At 46.5% G+C, this 18,441-nt stretch overlaps 1 protein-coding gene across 6 annotated transcripts in view; it reads left to right on the top strand.

Moving 5' to 3' along the window:
- Window positions 1–13,721, top strand: part of znf827 (zinc finger protein 827) — a 61,862-nt gene extending 48,141 nt beyond the window's left edge. For 3 of the 6 annotated variants that reach the window (XM_030352552.1, XM_030352550.1, XM_030352548.1), the window contains exons 9-15: window positions 2,621–2,758; window positions 4,698–4,869; window positions 5,258–5,424; window positions 9,223–9,432; window positions 9,879–10,056; window positions 12,957–13,007; window positions 13,583–13,721. In XM_030352552.1, coding sequence (XP_030208412.1) covers window positions 2,621–2,758; window positions 4,698–4,869; window positions 5,258–5,424; window positions 9,223–9,432; window positions 9,879–10,056; window positions 12,957–13,005 — 914 coding nt within the window. In that variant the 3' untranslated portion in view covers window positions 13,006–13,007; window positions 13,583–13,721. Of the gene's footprint in view, window positions 1–2,620; window positions 2,759–4,697; window positions 4,870–5,257; window positions 5,425–9,222; window positions 9,433–9,878; window positions 10,066–12,956; window positions 13,008–13,582 lie in introns of all 6 variants that reach the window. The other 3 variants (XR_003976235.1, XM_030352549.1, XM_030352551.1) reach the window with 3 other exon arrangements.
- The last annotated feature ends 4,720 nt before the right edge of the window (window positions 13,722–18,441 follow it).

The raw sequence follows: 18,441 nt of genomic DNA, 5'->3' as shown, positions 1-18,441 counted from the left end.
AAAATACCTACTTTTTTTCTGCATCTGTATTTTTCGTTGTGCGTGTTAAACCATCTGTCTTGGGTGAACTCCTCTCGTTGTTTGCTAACCTCTGGACGCTCTACGACTCCGGTACATAAGTCGTGAATTTCCCGCCAAAACCCATACTTCTCTTCAACTTCATGGCTGACTACGGTACCTATTTACCTGATGAACAAGCCCCAAGAGTTGCTCTTCACAAAGTAGTTATGATATGAATTGTATTATCGGCCTTCGACTTGCTTCGTCCCTCCCGCTACATTTCGCTACAGCGGGAACAACAAGGCGCCGATCAAAGATTGACTCAGTTGTACAACGTCAACATTGTCTGCACGATGTCGAGCTCACCAGATGACATGACTTTGTGCCTGAATCCCAATGACAGAAACGTTGTAAACTCCATAGAAACCCTCCGGCCATCTCTGCTGTTTACTCGACGCTGAAGTATGCCTCTCCCTCAAGCGCCGTGTGGTATGATGCAACGCACCAGATCAAGTCTGTGTGTGCACGTGCGTTTGTTTGTCCACGACAATGAGGCTTCAGGCGTCTATGCTCTCCTGCTAACGCCGGCATTGGGGTTAGCTCCCTGTCTATGGCTCCCTCTCTCTCCCTTGCTCTAATAACACAAATTAAGCTATTAACCACTTCAAGGCAGACACTGCCTCCTAATTGGCTTAATTATCCGAGTGGCGGGCCGCGGGTCTTAGGACCGCGGACCCGGGGCCGTCCCCTCCTGGCCTGGTTTGAGTGACCAAGCTGTGCCCCGGCCTCACCTCTGACTCGGGACAGCTAATGCTGTTATGTGCTCAGGCTGAGCCGCCAGCCCCCTTAAGTAGGACGGGGCTTCTCCTCCTGGACAGCCTGTACAGCCAGACACACACAATCCCAGACCCAGACCCACACACACACACGCGCGAGCGCGTACAGTGGGCCTGGAGCAGGTAGGTGTGAGTAGCGGTTTTAGTGGGACCTGCTGGCATATGTCATGGATGGATAGGAAAGGGTGCATCCGAAGGGCCGTTGGGCTGTGCAGGAGATTGCCTTGAAGGTGGGCTCGGGCTAGGCCAGGGTTTGCTTTATTAGCGCATTTTATTTTAGTTTTTGACAACGACCGCCTGCCTGGGAGCCATGTGTACACCAGCCGCAGCATGCTCGTACCTTAACTAGTCGAAGTACCAGTCGTGCTATAGTTACACCTTTTAATACCGTGTTGTTAACATTTAATTTGATGATGTGTCAATATCCTTATGCAGAGTGAGTACAGCTAATAAAGGATAGATTCCTATTAAGGGGGATGAGTTCAGACCATATGTTCTGATCACAACCTAGCGCATATGGGAAAGAGTCGATCGGAAAGGATGAGTTTGAGGTTGACTGGGTGGCTAACTGATGCCAAAAATCTTGTTTGTCAAAATTGAATAAAAGATGTCATGAATGTGTCATGGATTTCCACCCTCTTACAATATTCTCTTTCAGTCGACTCCTGTTGTTGTCTTTGTTGACGCAAGCAGTCCACCCACCATTTACGGTAGTCTGCAAGGAAAGCTTTGGTTAAAAACACCCGTCATCTATGTAAATAAACGGCTTTGTTCTCGCCTATTATAAAAGCAATAGTTCTCGCTTTTGTTTCGATAGAAACGGTTGCAACTATGCCGTTACTGACTTATTAAATCTCTTCCAATACCCACCACCAAAGAAAATGTCTGTTTTGAGGTACAGGTCTTTGTGAAACGGTGGAGCGAGGCCACGTTATTGTTGCCGAGCTATTATGCTGCCAAACAATCAGTGGGTAAACAGCGCGGTATGCATTCAAGACACCCGTCCAAGTTCCATCCAAGTGTATTTATAGTGTACAAGTTCACCAAGATTGATGTTTTACATTCGATTGGGGTGCCGAAGGGTACCACGGTTCAATGCTATGTTAAAGCACCGGTGATTGTTAGCAGCTAGACATGCAGTACCCAATCTGTGAGACCAAAGCAGGATCGATCAGACCCCATTTAACTCAGCATTTTTACCATGTTTTTTTTCCAACATGAAATGCCGTCCGAAGCTGACTCAATACAGACAGAGGCTGTTCTTAGGGCATTGCCGGGCTCATTTTTGTTAATGGAACATCCCTTTTTTCTGCAGGTTCATTCTTGGTCCATCCATGCTCTGAATGGATAGCTCTTTCCTCAACCTTCTTGTCTGTTTTCATAAAAAAAAGATCTTCCTCCAGCTCCCGGCTCCACTGTGGCCCAGTGCTAAACACAATAGGTTGAAGGCCAGGGCCTAGCGCAGCACAGCCTAGAGGGCCGGTTAATTAGCATGGACAAATGCACATCCTTCACAGAAGGACTCTGAGCTTATTGTCGTCGCAAAAGATAAAGTGGCATAATATTTTGGGTGAAAAAGGACATTACTTTGCCAGAATTTATATTTGAAGACCTTGCACTGTGCAATACACTGGGCCCATTGCTGATAATTTATAGTACAAAACGTAATATTTATCTATTGTTAGTTATTTTAGCAAGACCTTTCTGCATCTGCATGTCGCACAACAGGGTATGATCGTATAGAGTGCCACACCTTACTGTGTGTGTGTCTGTGTGTGTTCCAGACTCTGAGAAGTGTGTGGGGGAGCAAGGGAACGGCATTGCCCAGTGGGGTCTGAACGAGCAGCTCTTCCCCTGTCCTGTGTGTGGCAAGGTGTTTGGCCGACAGCAGACCCTTTCCAGACACATGTCTCTACACACAGGTAAGGAAACGCCCCGTGAGGCCCCCATTAATGTCGTTATTCTTATTATTTTAACCAATGGCATTTCGCTATGTAAAGACGTGTGTGCGTGAGTGAGAGCATAAGTGTTTGTGTGTATGTATTTATTTGTGTGTGTGCGCGCATGCACCCACAGTAAGTGAATAAGGGTGAATAGACTGGATTACGCTTCCTTTAAAGAGATTACTACCATGATTAGTCTCCCTGGGAAAACTGTCTATGTAATTACCCAACTAGAAGGATGCCGCCCCACGTATACACAAACACACACACACACACACACACACACACACACACACACTGCAAGGCTACAGTACTTTTCCCAGAATGCCTCAGTAGTAGACGGACACAGTACTGCGCTCATGGCGGGGCTGTGTTGTTCTCCCCTGGGTCCTGATTACACTACCGTTTCTAACCCCCCCCACACACACTCACACACTCACACCTCATCTCCCAACCCATAATCAACCCCCCTCCAAACACACACATACACACACGCACACACACACACACACACACATACACACACACACACACACACACACACCGACACACACACACACACACACACACTCACACACACACACACACACACACACACACACACACACACACACACACACACACACACGCGCGCGCACACAGACACCCCCACTCACACACACACACAATTGATCCATTCCACTGCATGGCCGCCACCTCCCGGGTCCGTCCCCTGCTCCTTATTAGACACAAGCAATAAATGTCACCGGCGGTACTAAGCATTTTATTCAAAGCATATTAAGTGTGGATTAAAAATTAATGCAATCTACTCGAGTACGCTAACAGCGCTACGCAGAGCCCTAATGAGGATGTAGGGGTGGAAAGTTTTTTTTTTTAAACAAATTTCTTATTTATTTTTTTACCTCTCTCATGCGGACACGGACACACACACATGCATAGCTGCATGCACAGGCACACACACCCACACGCCATCTGAGAGGGCCGGCCAGGAACAGCTTGGCCGCACCACGGAGCGCAGAAGCAGGGCATATGTCAGCGTGATGGTCTTTTTGGTTTCTCTCTGCGACACAAAGGTTGCCTGGCTCTGTGTCCATGGGGCAAAGGGTGTGGGTGTGTGTGTGTGTGTGTGTGTGTGTGTGTGTGTGTGTGTGTGTGTGTGTGTGTGTGTGTGTGTGTGTGTGTGTGTGTGTGTGTGTGTGTGTGTTGGTGGACGGGTGGATGTGTTCTGAATGGGTGGCGGTAAAACACGAATACTGTGTAGATTAGGATTTGATCTTAACTATGTAGGTGTGACAATGGTGGTGTATGTTTGAACTGTTCCCTGCTCTCCCATGGGGTCTTTGTTGTAATGAGGTTGCATTGCTAGTACTTTAAGGAAATATTAAGGTTTTTTTCTGCTGAACATTTTGTTTCTGAGAGATCATGTTGTAAATATCTCTCCTTAGATAGACACATTCAACTGATTGTTTCTTCAAAATGATTGATCTATCATGGAAACGTTTATTTGACTAGCAGTTAAGTAAAATTAAGATAAACCTAAAACAATTACAAATAAAGAATGCAGGGCAAGTGATTCATTTTTGTATCAGTTTAGCATGATCCGTCGATTCAATCCGGTTACATCAGCTACATAAGCAAATATATTTCAATACATTCTGGTGTGCCTCAAGCAATGTATTGCATTGCTTTAAAGTTTGTTCACTCTTTGTAAACAGCAAGAGAACTTTCAAAGCAGTATTTTACGCAGTGACACAGTGCAACCTTCAACAGAGAATACTATTTGAGGTGATGTCCTGCAGTCAGTAAAGTGTGTGTGTGTGTGTGTGTGTGTGTGTGTGTGTGTGTGTGTGTGTGTGTGTGTGTGTGTGTGTGCGTGTGTGTGTGCACGTGATTGTGTGTGTGTTGTGTTTCGCTGCAGAAGAGAGGAAGTATAAGTGTCACCTGTGTCCTTACGCAGCCAAGTGCAGAGCAAACCTCAACCAGCACCTGACCATCCACTCGGTCAAGCTGGTCAACACAGACACCGAGCAGATCGTCACCGCGGTTACCGCAGAATCTGCCGACCGCAAGAACTGCGCCTACTACTACAGGTGGGCCTGCAAACCACACAAACACCTGTAAATACAAACACCTGTCATAGATTAAAACATTAGTACAAATGTTTCAATAATAGATCACAAATATTCCTAATAATGAATACACCTCGAAAAAATATGTTTTTCTCTCCTCTTTGTAAAAAAAACCTGCTTGCTTCACTCATACCTACATACTAACATATGTTCGTTCAAGAACACACACAAACCTTGAGATAATTTAACCTTGAGAGGACCAGGTACATAACATGACCCTTTTATGGTAGTTTATATTGAGACCCCCCCGCGACCCTCCTATATTAATAATAATAATAATTATAATAATAATAATAAGCCGATGTCTCTCTTTTCTCCCTTCCTGGTCTGGTTTCCTTCCTGCGTCCAGCTGCCATGTGTGTGGCTTCCAGACGGAGCTCAACGCCCAGTTTGTCAGCCACATGTCGCTCCATGTGGACCGGGAGCAGTGGATGTTCTCGCTGTGCTGCAGCGTCTGTGACTACGTCTGTGTGGAGGAGAACGACATGAAGAACCACGTCAGTGCTGGCCACGCGGGTGAGGGCGCTGCTCTGGTACATTGTCCTCCTCGGGAGCGGGTTCCCGTTCTCTCTGACTATCTATCTATTAGCCGTTTGTAAAAAATCTCTATTTCCCTGTATTACTGCCAGTCTCACTCCGTCTATATCCCTGGTCCACAAATTTACTCTCTCTCCCTCTCCCTGTATCTCGCTGTCTCTCTCTACCGGTCTCTCCCTCTCCCTCTTCTACAATTTTACTCTCTCCCTGTATCTCGCTGTCGCTCTCTACCGGTCTCTCCCTCTCCTACGATTTTGCTCTCGCTCCATCTCCCTGTATCTCGCTGTCTCTCTCTATCGGTCTCTCGCTCTCCCTCATCACACCTTCTCCTCCCTTGCGTACCGTCTCTATCTCACGACCGAGCGACGGGTTTTGATTTAGTCATTTTGTTTGGATCTCCAAAATGATCCCGAGCGCCCTGGAGGCCTTGCATGAGGACGGCCCACAAGGTGGACCGATGGATTTCTTGCCCAAGTCTGATATAAAGGAACAATTAACCTCCATTGTTGCTGACTCAATTTTCCCCAATAGAAACCCATACATATGAGTCAGGCGTTTTGTATACAGGCTTCTAAAGGTATGTTATGTTGGTTACACCGCTATGGGTTTCTCAGTGAAAATAATTACAACTGACGTAGTTTGATGACGTCATGAAGTAGCGTGGGAGCAAAGGAGGGGTTTTTTTAGCACCATCGCTAGTGAAAATCTAGCTGATGTGACTCATGTAACTACCTTCTAGTTATACAGCCACAAATACCGTTAGCTAACGTTACATTCACTGGCTCATTCACCGTTAGATGAGTTAACTACCCATGAACCTGCAGCTAATGTTATCTGGCATACTCAATCATGTGGGAATCCAGCGCTGTTATCCGTGGTCAAAAATCAATCTTACTTAAAAACAACTCGAGCTAAAATTGTTGAACATTGTACAACGCAGTAACGTTACAATGTTAAAATGGTGAGTATCAGCTTGGTGGCTGGCAGGAGGCACTCCTAAGTCTTTCCTGGGATAGTGAGTCTGTGTTTCCCCTGAAGTAAGGCGATAAGGGGATATGACATCACCGACGGTTGACCAAATCAAACGCGGCATAACCTTGAATAAAACAAAGGATTCGAACATTGTTGGAAATATTTTCGATAATGAAAGTACCTTAGTCTTTTTATGTACTTTTCTGTATTCAGATATTTGAATACAGAAACCTTACGTAGTATACCGTTTAAAGTTGCTTCAACTAAGGGGCGCTGATTGTCAAAGCCGTGGTACCCACATTCTTTTCAACCAAGTGGGAAAAAAAAATCCCCATTGATTATGTTTGTTGGACCGTTTTAGTCCTTCGCCTCAGTCTCAAACATGCTTCAAGAACCAAACTGCCTTTCAGTTGGACTCCTTGGTCTTTGCACTTGAGAGTCAGAAGGGCCCTCGATAACTGCCAAGAAAAGTACTGGCACTGAATTCCGCGCCATACTCTGGAGAAGAAGTACTGTGACCTTCCCGGCTCGGCCTTCTCTGGTCTTTCAACTCAACAGGTTCCAACCCCCTGTTGGCTGACACGTGTTCCTCGGTCTGAAATATCTTTGTACAGTTTAGCACTCATGGTTTATCCTTCCGCTCCGTGGGCGTGTGGGAGGGAGGGAGTGAGATTGTCCATCCCAGACAGCTCTGGGGTCTTTCAGAGGCCACACCGGCCTTGTTTATCTAAGAGGCCTGGCCCCTTATCGCGCCTGAGGGGGAGAAAATCAATAGGCCTTGGGTCCTTTGGAGATGAGCGGGGTTTACGATGCCACTGCGGCCATCTTTTAAGTCCCTCAGTCTGCTTTGGCATTTTACCTCCCACCCACACAAGATGGACTCCCCGCTGCCGTTTTTCCACTCGGGCTTGGCGAGGTGCGCACAGAGCCCGAAACGCTGTTGCCAGTCCTCTGTGTGGTGTATCCACTGTGTAACATAGTTGGGAAAGTAGAGATTGGTCTTTGAAAGAAATCCTGTTTCGTCACCGGCATAGTGACCGTTTTTGCGTCGTTTCCCATCCTATTGTTTTACCGTTATCCGTTCAATCCAATCCAAGCAACAACCGCAATATCCTTTCTCATAATTATCGCCTTCGGATGCTGCTTTCTGAAAGCTTTGTTTTCGGTGGTGCAAAACGCTGCCTTAATGTGTGCAGACAACCAAAAGGGAGAAAGAGAGAGAAATTTGTTGACACATTTCTTCAGCATGGTGTGACCTCACCATGTGGCTGAAGTCGTTATCTCACACCATGTTCTCTCCTAAGTTACTAACAAACTCTTTAGCAGATGCGACGAACAAAGCACCTCTATGAGGGAGAATTCAAACTGGATCCCTGTAAATCACGGGTTTATCTGTCCAAACGGAGTTGGAAAAAGCCAGACTGGAACTGGCTGGGCACGGTAGGTGTCAAACTGACATCCTGCTGTGAAGGCTGGCATCCCCTGAATGGAGGAAGTGGTCTGGTGTCCTGCTTAGCCGGGCAGGGACACAGCTTAGGGGAGCTGGAGCCGGTCTGCTCCATGGTTATTTTCTACCCATGAAATGCTGGGCGACAACGGCTCCATATTGGTTCGCCCTGCACCGTGGTCGGTACACTCAGTGTGCTCCGATACTGCCTGTTTATGTCGAAAGAATATAAAATATAAGACGGGATCCGGCTGTCTTTTTATTTGCAGTCATTCATTCTAAACCAACCTGTGCCTGAATACCGCACAAACACACTAAATAGCTCAGAGCCTCTGATCACTACTGACTCAGTGTTATTTTAATATTAGCAATAAGGAGCTAGCTCAGCGTGCAGATGATGTGAGCCGGGGAGGAGGTGTGGGTGCAGCAGCTGATAGGTCCAGCTTGCCTTACAGTATGAGGGGAGGTCAGCCTGCGCCGAGCTAATCCTGCCAAATTAACATTCGTATCGAGGAAAGGAGGAAATGTTTAAGGTCACGTATCTATAGATGGACAAGTAAATCATTTATCGCACTTGCAGCGTGCATAGTGTATGCCAACAGGACCCTAATTAACCTGTTCTGAAGCAAATCCCGGATGTTAAACTCCCTGGGGATTTCAGCAGCCGGTTTGAAGGCGTTGTTTAAAATTAGCTGCAAATTGCCTTGTTTGCCCGATTTTGAAAACCAATAACATATTTTATCTCTGCAGGGTAATTGCGATTGTGTGTGCACGTTGAAGACGCTCACTTCCTGAGTGAATGTCTTTTTCGTTCTGGCTGTGCTCCAAGATGGCCGCAGCCATCTTAGGTCCTTTGACCATGACCCTGGTCTCTCTCTCCCCTGCCCCCCGCCCTCTCTCTCTCTCTACCTCCTTTCTAGTGAATTACAAGATGGAGGAGTGAGATCAATAAAAGTACACACATTGTTCTCTGATACTGCTGCCAAAGCTGCCCCCTGCGTGTGTGTGTGTGTTTGTGGGTGTGTGTGCGTGCGTGTGCGTGCGTGCGTGCACGTGTGTGTGCGAGTGCGTTACAGAATTTCTCGTAATTACATTAAATTGCACATATGCAAATTCCTTTATATGCCATTATTACTGTGCGTATCAGTACTATTGAATCAACAATAGTTCTTACGCGTAAGTAACCCTGTGCATTTCGTCCATTAAAACAAGGATATGAAACAGTCTGCAAAATTAGGGATGCAAGACAGCCACGCAGCTTTTTCGTTTTTTACAAGACGGTGAATGTCAAGGAGAACAATAACGTTAATCATTGCATGGATTTACCCTCCTCCTCTTCTCCCGCCCCCTTTCGACAGGTCTGATTTCCCGGAGTCCCCTGAGCGAAACCAAGAGCACCTCCTCCTCCCTCTCCGCCCTCAGCGATTCGCTCAACAGCTCCGAGGGCAGCGACCTCACCCACAGCACTGAAGAACTGAAGAACCTGCTTGCCCCGCCTTCTTCTGCAGGGAGCCAATCCAGCTCCGGAAGCCACTCCGGATCAGGAACAGAGGAGAAGTCGGAGAAAGGCAAGGAGTTCAGTCAACGCTCTGGGCACACAGGTCTTTACTGGTCCTGATAATGGGTTCATACACAAAAGCCCTTGTGAGGGAATGCCCATATATGGCAGGGGCACCTTACTCGCTGGACTTACTGTGCCGTCAAACTAGTAGGACTCGGTGCCACCGAAAAGACCGGAATTTACAGTTATTCAGAGAGAAACACTAAAAACCATCAAAAAGATACACCTTTGGCAAAGCCGTCATACTCCACAATCAAGTCAGACTGGGACAGGGACGACTAATGGAAAATCCCATTCGTAGAGAACTAACCGTGGCAATATAGACACCGACAAAAGGACATCACCTGCCAAGCTCCAAAACATCATTGAACCCTTTTACTCCCTTTCATAACTACTCCGCCGTGCTCACGCTCTCACCTCTTCCTTTCTCCCTCTCTCTCTCTCCCTCTTCAGGCTTTGAGTGCGTCTTCTGCAACTTTGTCTGCAAGACGCGCAGCATGTACGAGCGCCACCTCCAGATCCACCTTATCACGCGCATGTTCGAGTGCGACGTGTGCCACAAGTTCCTCAAGACGCCAGAGCAGCTGCTGGAGCACAAGAAGTGCCACACCGTCCCCTCCGGAGGACTCAAGTAAGGAAAGCAAGTACAGACGAGAGGTTCCTAGCTCCCAGCCGCCCGCCATCACCCCCCCCCCCCTTACCCTAACATCCACCTCCATCTTTGACCCCCTCCCAACAACCACCTTCACCTCAAGTTCAGGCAAGAGGTTTCTAGATCACAGCCGGCCACCATCACCACCCCAACTCCCCCCCCCCCCCCCCCCCCCAAACATTAATCTTCATCTTTGACCCCGTCAACCCTAACAACCACCTTCACCTCAAGTACAGACAAGATGTTCCAAGCTCACAGCCATCTAACACAAAACACTAACTACCATCTACCAAAAGTCAACATCTGCCAACCTCACCACCGCCCTGCGAACCCCATTTTCCTTCCAGAACCTCTATTTCCCAAGCCCTTATCCAGCAGCTCCACCTTCCATCCACCAAACAACTCCACACAACCATTGCCACCTCCAACCCCACCCAACCCTCTCCATCCCCACTCACCCAGCCCAAACCAGATTCAAAACACCCCCCACCCCCACCCCATAATCCTCCACCAAAAACCCATGGCTCTCTGTTTTGCTTCTCACTCTCTCTCCCACTGACACACACACAGGTGTATTTGGTATTGGGTGGGCAAAGGGCTCTTCTATTTCCATGGGTCGCCTGTCTTTCATTTTGAATTATTATTAGCTACATGATGCCCTTATTCACACATAGTAAAATGTAATGATGTAGTTCCTTGGAATACATGTTACTGTTAACATACATAATTATATATAGCCTCTGAGCCATTGGAAGTTAATTAACCTATGAGTTAAGAAATTAACGATGACAATAGCTTCTAATTAGGCTGCCATACATCCACACATCTCAAGAAGGACATTCTCCATCGCGGATAAGCATGTTCATAATGTCAGAGATCTCAATGGCTGAAGCCTGGCCTGCATCTCAGGTTAAACACTAATCTCATATCAGTGTCTTAGGATAGCCATGTTCTTTTTATTTACTTTAAGAAAATGTGACGCTGTGATCTTATTTCCAACTAAAATACCAGAATCCCGCTTTCCAGCTCTCCATTCTAAACCGAACAGGAGGCTCCACTTTAGCGTAACATATTTAAACACATTCCCAGCCCGTCGAGTAAACGTGAAGCGCACACTGCGTATGTTAACATTCAAACCTACAGTCCTACAATGGCTGTTAAAGCCGGCTGTGAAAACCCAGTTGGAGGGTTATCTTTCTCTCGCTGTGACAAAAGGATTCATTACTTTACTTTGCTTGCTTGTTTTTAAAACGAGGACCAGCCAAATCTGTTAAGGTTTTATCACCGCTGTGTTAACTAAAGCTGAAGTTACAACTCTATAACACGAGAGTGACGTGTATGTTCTCACCAGAAGCAGAGGTTCACCTTGGCTAAAATAAGTTTGACATAATATTATTATTGTCTTTTGTTCAAAATGGCCAGATCCTAGGCGTTGGGCCTGATCTCATACATGCTGTTGAAGCCTCCTTCTTCCATAATGACTTGCAGGAAAGAGTAGCGGTTAAGGGGTTTGACTCCCAGCCCAGGGTCCTGGTTTCAAGCCCCAATTTCCGAGGGCCTCACCCCTACCTGTTCATACGTGTAATTGGAATCAGATCAAATTACATAACTGACTAAAAAAGTCGATAAATGACTGAATAGTAAGTAGATAATGTAGGAACGACTGAAGCATGAATAGCTATAAAGAGACGGTCTATTCCCTGTTATATGTTCAAATCTAGATGAGGCACTCCGTTTCCCCTCTCGTTTTGAGTATGGCCCTCACAAGGGTACATATTAAGGCTATGTATACCATGGCCTCCTCCTAATCGAAACCCTTCATCAGAATAGGACTCACTGTATAAGAAGCGCTTGACCCAGAGATCTCAGAGCTCTTAACCTCGCTTTTGCTGCTTTATGTATAATAAAAAAATCCTACATTTTAATGGGTATCAGGCCTCGAGGCAATAAAAGCTAAAACATTTAAAAGGGCGTGTAGACGTTTTATATCGACTTCAGAGTCTCCCACAGCATACAGTAACCATGTCTTTCTATAATGTAACTGATCCATTATAATGTACCCCATTCAGTTGTATCCCCCCAAATGTATGTCCTCTGGCAAAACCATGATGCATTCCAACCGACACGGCAGTCATTGTCCGTTGCTTTTTTTGTTGCCATCACAACGGTGTTTGCATGCGCAGTCATTGATTGTCATTATGGATATCGCTTCATCTTGTCATGAGCAAATAACTGTTTTACATCGTGTTTCTATGTAGTCATCCGTGGTTGCAGGGTGTCTCAGACTCCTTTAAATGTTTGGGAATTGTAGTTTTTTTATTAGACACAGCCCAGAGAGCTATGTGAAGCCTGCAGGCTATTGAAACCAGCCCCTTTGAAGCATAATAGCACTCCTATAAAGTATTTATAAAGGATTTTTATAGTCCAGTGTAACTCTAACTGTCACTAACGCCAGTGTTGAGCTATATTGTAATATAAATTATTCAATAAGGAGGAAGTTGCTTAAACATAAATATTGTGCTCAGTTAAGTAATTGAAGCATATATAAGCATAGGTTATCCAAAATAAAAATAGAAAGAAACCGCCATTTCATGGCAATGACATTTGCATAGCTATGCAGAGGTCATCATTAAATACCGGCCTTTTCTGTTAAAGGAAAGGCAGAGAAGAGCAGAGAGCAGTCTGATGTACTGTATGAACTTAATATATACAATATACTTCTTCATCAACCCTGATGGAACCACACGATGATCAGCTATGATTTTGCGATCTAGCTTGTTTTAGTAGATGAACAGACGGCCGATTGTGAAGTCAGTGTGTAGACAGGGAGAGAGGGCCTTGTCCATCTGAGGTTTTTCTGAGGTGATTCTGTTCTGCAGGGTTTGTGAAGCGCTTTGGGGCCCAGAGCAGATGAAAGGTGCTATTTAAATGTAAGTGCCACTCCATTTTTTCATCATTTCCTCCTTCCATGTCCCACTGCTCCCATCTCCCCCTCCCCCTCAGCCCGTCGGCCCCACACGCACAAACCCCATGTCATCTCCACGCACGTCTAAAGACGCCGCACATAACCCCCCACACACACACACACACACACACACACACACACACACACACCATTTTCCTCGTTAAACCAAACAGCATTTGTACACATTGCACATAACGGTTCCCTCACCGGCCTCCTCCTCTTCTTCCTCCTCTTCATCCCGCTGTGTCTTTAAATTTAAATCTCCCAAGGTGTGAATTGATTCTGCTTGTGACCGCCACACCCCCTCACGTTAAATGTTTTCTGCTGTTGTGTTGTGCTCCCTACCTCCCTCCATACCTCAACCCACCTCCCATTCCATCCCTGCCCCCTCCGACCTTCCTTGCTCTCTCATATTCCCCTGCCTCTCCCTCCTCCCCTCCCTTCCTCCCTCCTTCCCTCCCCCCTCTCTCCCCTTCCTGCCCTTTCTCATTCCCATCCGACCCCGTGCCCCCCCCCCCCGCCCCCCTTCCCCTCCTGCAGGTGCCCCCTCTGCATCTACTCCACCAGTCGCCCAGCAGCCATGGAGTGCCACCTGAAGATTCACTGCAAGGTGGAGTACCGCTGCCGCATCTGCCAGGCCCTGTGGGCCGACCAGGCCTCGCTGGACGCCCACGTGCGCGCCCACCGCCTGGGCAACCACTACCGGTGCGAGCGCTGCGGCTACCTCTCCAAGACGGCCAACAAGCTCATCGAGCATGTGCGCGTGCACACGGGCGAGCGGCCCTTCCACTGCGACCGCTGCGCGTACAGCTGCAAGCGCAAGGACAACCTCAACCTGCACAAGAAGCTGAAGCACGCGCCGCGCCAGACCTTCGGCTGCGGGGAGTGCCCCTTCTCCACCACGCACCCCTTCGTGTTCAGCCGCCACCTCAAGAAGCACCGGGCCGGAGGGGCAGCGGGGGGGGGAGGGGAGGAGGACGAGGAGGAGGAGGGGGGGCCGGGGGGCGGCGGGGAGACGGGGCAGCCCCTGGAGGGGACGTCGCTCGGCGGAGGGCCGGCGTCCAAGCGGCGGAGCCACGAGGCGCTCCTCTTCGGGGCTGGCGGGGGCGGCGGCGGCGGCGGCAGCAGCGGGGGCAGCGGGAGCAGCAGCCCACTGTCCAGCCTGACCGCCTCCCAGGCCCTGCAGTCCGTGGCCCTGTCTCTCACGCTGGGCAGGTCCCCCCACCCGCACCACCACCCGCACCACCGCCCGACGGAGCACCCGCTCCTCGCCGGCCCCCACGGCCCCCACGGCCCCACCACCTCGGGCCGAGGCCCGGCCGCCCACAGCCCCGGCGCCCCCCCCTCCTCCCTCCTCTTCCCCTCCTCCGCCCAGCCGGGGTTTGAGCAGTACAGGAACTGCGACCGCGCCTACCTGATCCCCCTCACCACCCTGTTCACCCAGAACAGCCGCCGCCTCACATTCCACGCCAGGTCGCTGCCCCTCCTCTTCTCCTCCTCCTCCTCCTCCTCCTCCTACACCACCTCATCCCCCTCCGCGCCGCCACCGCGCTCCCCTCTGAGCCCCGCCTCCCAGAAACACTCCTTCCTGGCCTACCTGGGCCTCGGGGAGCGGGCCAAGACCGTCTGACCTGCCGCTCCTGCCCTGGTTCCCCTCCCGGACTGCCCCTGGCGCCCCCTCAGACAGCGTGGTGTGAATGACCCCTAACTGACTGCCATGGCAGGGACTTGTTTTTTTTCCAATCAGACCAGCAAAATAAGCTGGACCAGGCAAACTAAAACAAACTGATACAAGGAAAGACAGAAAAAGAGAAACATTTATGAGAGAGAGAAAAAAGCTGTATGTGCTCAAAAAAAATGCATTTATATTAAAAAAAGCTGCTTTTCTTATTAGTTCTACGATTGAAATATAACTACTACTACTACTCCTCCTGTTGTCTTTTCAACTTCTGAATGACTCGGACCCGACTTTATTACCCGAGAATGAGTATCTCGTTTTTTTGGTAGATGTTTTTTCTTTTCGTTGTTTTACAAAAACTTAAAAGTTGGAAAAAGAAGAAACAACAGTTGCAAGTGCTACAGATCCAGTGCGGTTTCTTTTTTGTCTATTGCTCTAATGCATCAAAATAGCATGCCTGTCTCCGTGTTTCAGCTAGCTTTGTCGTCAGTAGAAAGCTGATAACGAAATATCGTGAACTGTTAGCGGGGCGCACCGTTGACGGGAACCAATGAAACGGAAAGCTTTTTCTTTGTAAAAGGCTCGTTTCCAAAGCAACGCCTCAAACCACGCACTTCCTTATTTATCAATTTTGTACATAGTTTTGTAGCTCCGCCCCCTATTCCCCAATGCTTTGATTTCTGTTGATTTTTTGTATAATGGTCAAACCATATGCATAGTTGCTGCCTGATATCTCCTCTGTCTCAGTATGATTGGCTGGTCGTATACATTTCTTTACATTTTAGATGATCGTCTGTCCTAGTTTTTATGTTTATTTCAGAGACTTTCCATCCGAATAAGGTGGAACGGTTGCTCCTAAGAAGATTCTGTACTTTAATTTTTTCAAATGCTTTGATGGACCCAGAAGTCAAGTGAACAAGTCCAATTTACAGTTAAAAATAGGGCAAACTTAGTGATATGACTTGTCAACTAGGAACTGCATTTCATAGTGTTAAAATCAATCAAACCGAATTGGCATGTTTTTTTTTAGTATGACCTGCGAAGGTATTAAACTCAAAGTATGAAAAAGCCAACAAAAGAAAACAACTTTTTTCACATATTACTGAGAGCAGGTGGATATCAGTCTAGCATGGTGTGCAAATCTATGTATTGCGCACGTATACTTTAATGACATATATGGATAATTGTTTTGTGGAGGTGACAAGCCCAGGGCAAGCTAGCTAGCTAACTGCCCAGCGCTCCCAGTCACCACAGGCCGATTCAATGGTGCTTTTTGGAGGTTTTTGTAATTTTGTGTAAGGAAAAAAAAAGAACTGTTCCAAAATGACTTGAATGAATGTATTTTTTTTTCTGTCGTTTATGTACATGAGAAAGAGGTGTAGCAGGGAGGCGTTCTGTTTCAAGAGTGAAGTGGTGGCCTTCAATGTCATTTTGTCTTTTTAATTTTCTTTTATTTTTAACTGAGCCTTTTACGTGTTATGTTTTCATATTTTATATACTAACATTGAAAAGAAGAAGAAAAAAAAATAACCCAACATTTTTGGAGAAAGGCACCTGTATGTGCCATGAAGAAGCAAGCCATTATAACTTGTACAGAATTGTGTTGAATGGCTTCATTTATAGGCCCGGACAGACATGGTACCGCATTCGAATCCCCGATCCTCCTCACCCCCTTTGAGTTTTAATTGCACTTAACTTGGTTACCTTTCAAGGCAAAAGCACTTAGGCCCTCTATCTTCCTTTTTAAAGTGCAACATTAGAGTCCAACAAGCCACCGGGATATGTAATGGACGGCAATCTTGAAATGTTTTCTGTTAAAATGGCTGGAGAGAGTTTTGTCCGTAGGCATTTCTGGTGGAGCAAGGTTCCGTCTTTATGAAATTGGCGAACACAAATGAATACAAATTGCATGAATTAGACAGTGGAGGTCAAGCTCTCCCTGGGAAGCGAACAGTCCCAGGCTAAATTGTTATCGCCAACTTTGCACAGTGCTGCACTTTTGATTATGAGAATATGTATTTATCAATACAAATGGACTGTGCTGAATAAGAAGTGTATATGATATAGGGAAACATAGTACAAACTTTTTTTTGCTTTTTTTTTTTGCTTTACCCATGACAGACATTGCTCATGTTCCCAAGTGGTCTTCAAGCCAAAATGGTTTCTTTATATAAATGTAAAGGGATTTTTTTTTCATCACCTTATTGTTGCTCTTTTTAATAACTTTTTTCTAATGATTCATCGTTGATTGTTTTTATTTTTCTACATCAATCATGTCAAAACGTTGATCGGACAGAGGATGGGCATTCGTCAAGACCAAAATGATAATTGTTCATTTCCCTTTTTTAACGGGACATGATTTTAGGATGGAATCCGTCATGGCCTTGTGTCTCTCCCCCCCCTAAGCTAGTGTCATCGGTTCTAGTGACCTCTCGCTCTCCCTCTCTTTCTTTCCCTCCAATACATCTGCTTACTCGTCCCTGATTAATTTGAGATCTGCGCTATCTTTTGTACTCTAGTGCCACTTGGTGGATCGGAGGGCTTCTGTGAATGAGTCAAACTAATTATCAGGGTCCACAAAAGAAAGAAGATAAGAGGCGAGTGGGTGGGTGGTGGGGGAGAAAAAAATGATGTGTCCACTTTGACACTATTTAATCATCTGCCTTCTTTTTAATACTGCGTAATCGCTATGTAATCAAAATGGCTGCACTCTCCTCTCCCCTCCCCCTCCTCCGACAATTTCGAGTTTAATATCCGAAAAACGGTAACAGGGCTTGGTCCTTCTTAAAGAGACAGTATTTCTCAGCGCTTATCCTCTGTTCTGTGTGAGTGTACGCAGCCGACTGACACAGATCTGTTGGGGTTGTTGGGGGGTTGGGGAGTTGAATTGTAACTACCTTTCGGCACCCACAGTATGATTGCTCTCTCCCTCGCTCCTTCCATCTCCCTCTTTCTTTCGCTCCGTTTTTTTACCACTTCATGGCTTTGAAGTCTCAACTAATTTCCTTGGTTGCATTTAGTTTTGCTTTTTTTAGTACTCCACCGCACAGTCTACAATCATTTAGCTTTAAGTTTGGCTGTATTTTTCAAATTAGAACTGGCTCGATTATCATTGTCATTATCTTTTGGCACTGGGTAAAAAGACATTGGTATGTGCTGTATAAAGCTTTTCTTTTGTATTACTCCATTGGTAGGGCTGTACAGGGTTGTTTGTGATGATAACTGGTAAATAGATCATTTGTACTTATTTGGTTTTTTTTTGTATTTGTTTTCATTTGGCATTATTTTATGTTCAAATTGCCAGATCTAAATGTAACAGGATTTGAAAGTAAAGCTTACATCAGATATCTGCTCTCCTCGTTATTATTGTTATATATGTTCTTATGCCATGAGAGACGTTTGTTTCCCCTGGATAAGGGAGAGGAACCTTGGCTGACTCATTCATTTCAATGAATGAGTCAACCAAGGTTTCCCCAAACCAAGGTTCTAATATTAGTCCAAACTTTAAAGCTCTCAAGTGTTGAACATCATTCCGAGCTCTAAAGTTCATAAGAGAGTTAAATATCAATCCAAATTCGAAAGCTCTATAATGAGTTAGTTATCAGTCCAAACTCTAAAGGGAGTTAAATATCAATCAAAACTCTAAAGCTCTAAAGGGAGTTGAATATCATTCCAAACTCTAAAGGGAGTTTAATATCAATCCAAGCTCTAAAGTGTGTTA

Source organism: Gadus morhua, chromosome 3, assembly GCF_902167405.1.
Source record: "Gadus morhua chromosome 3, gadMor3.0, whole genome shotgun sequence".
NCBI lineage: Eukaryota > Metazoa > Chordata > Actinopteri > Gadiformes > Gadidae > Gadus > Gadus morhua.
Note: the sequence above shows the minus strand (reverse complement) of the source record. Positions and strands in the feature narration are given on the sequence as shown.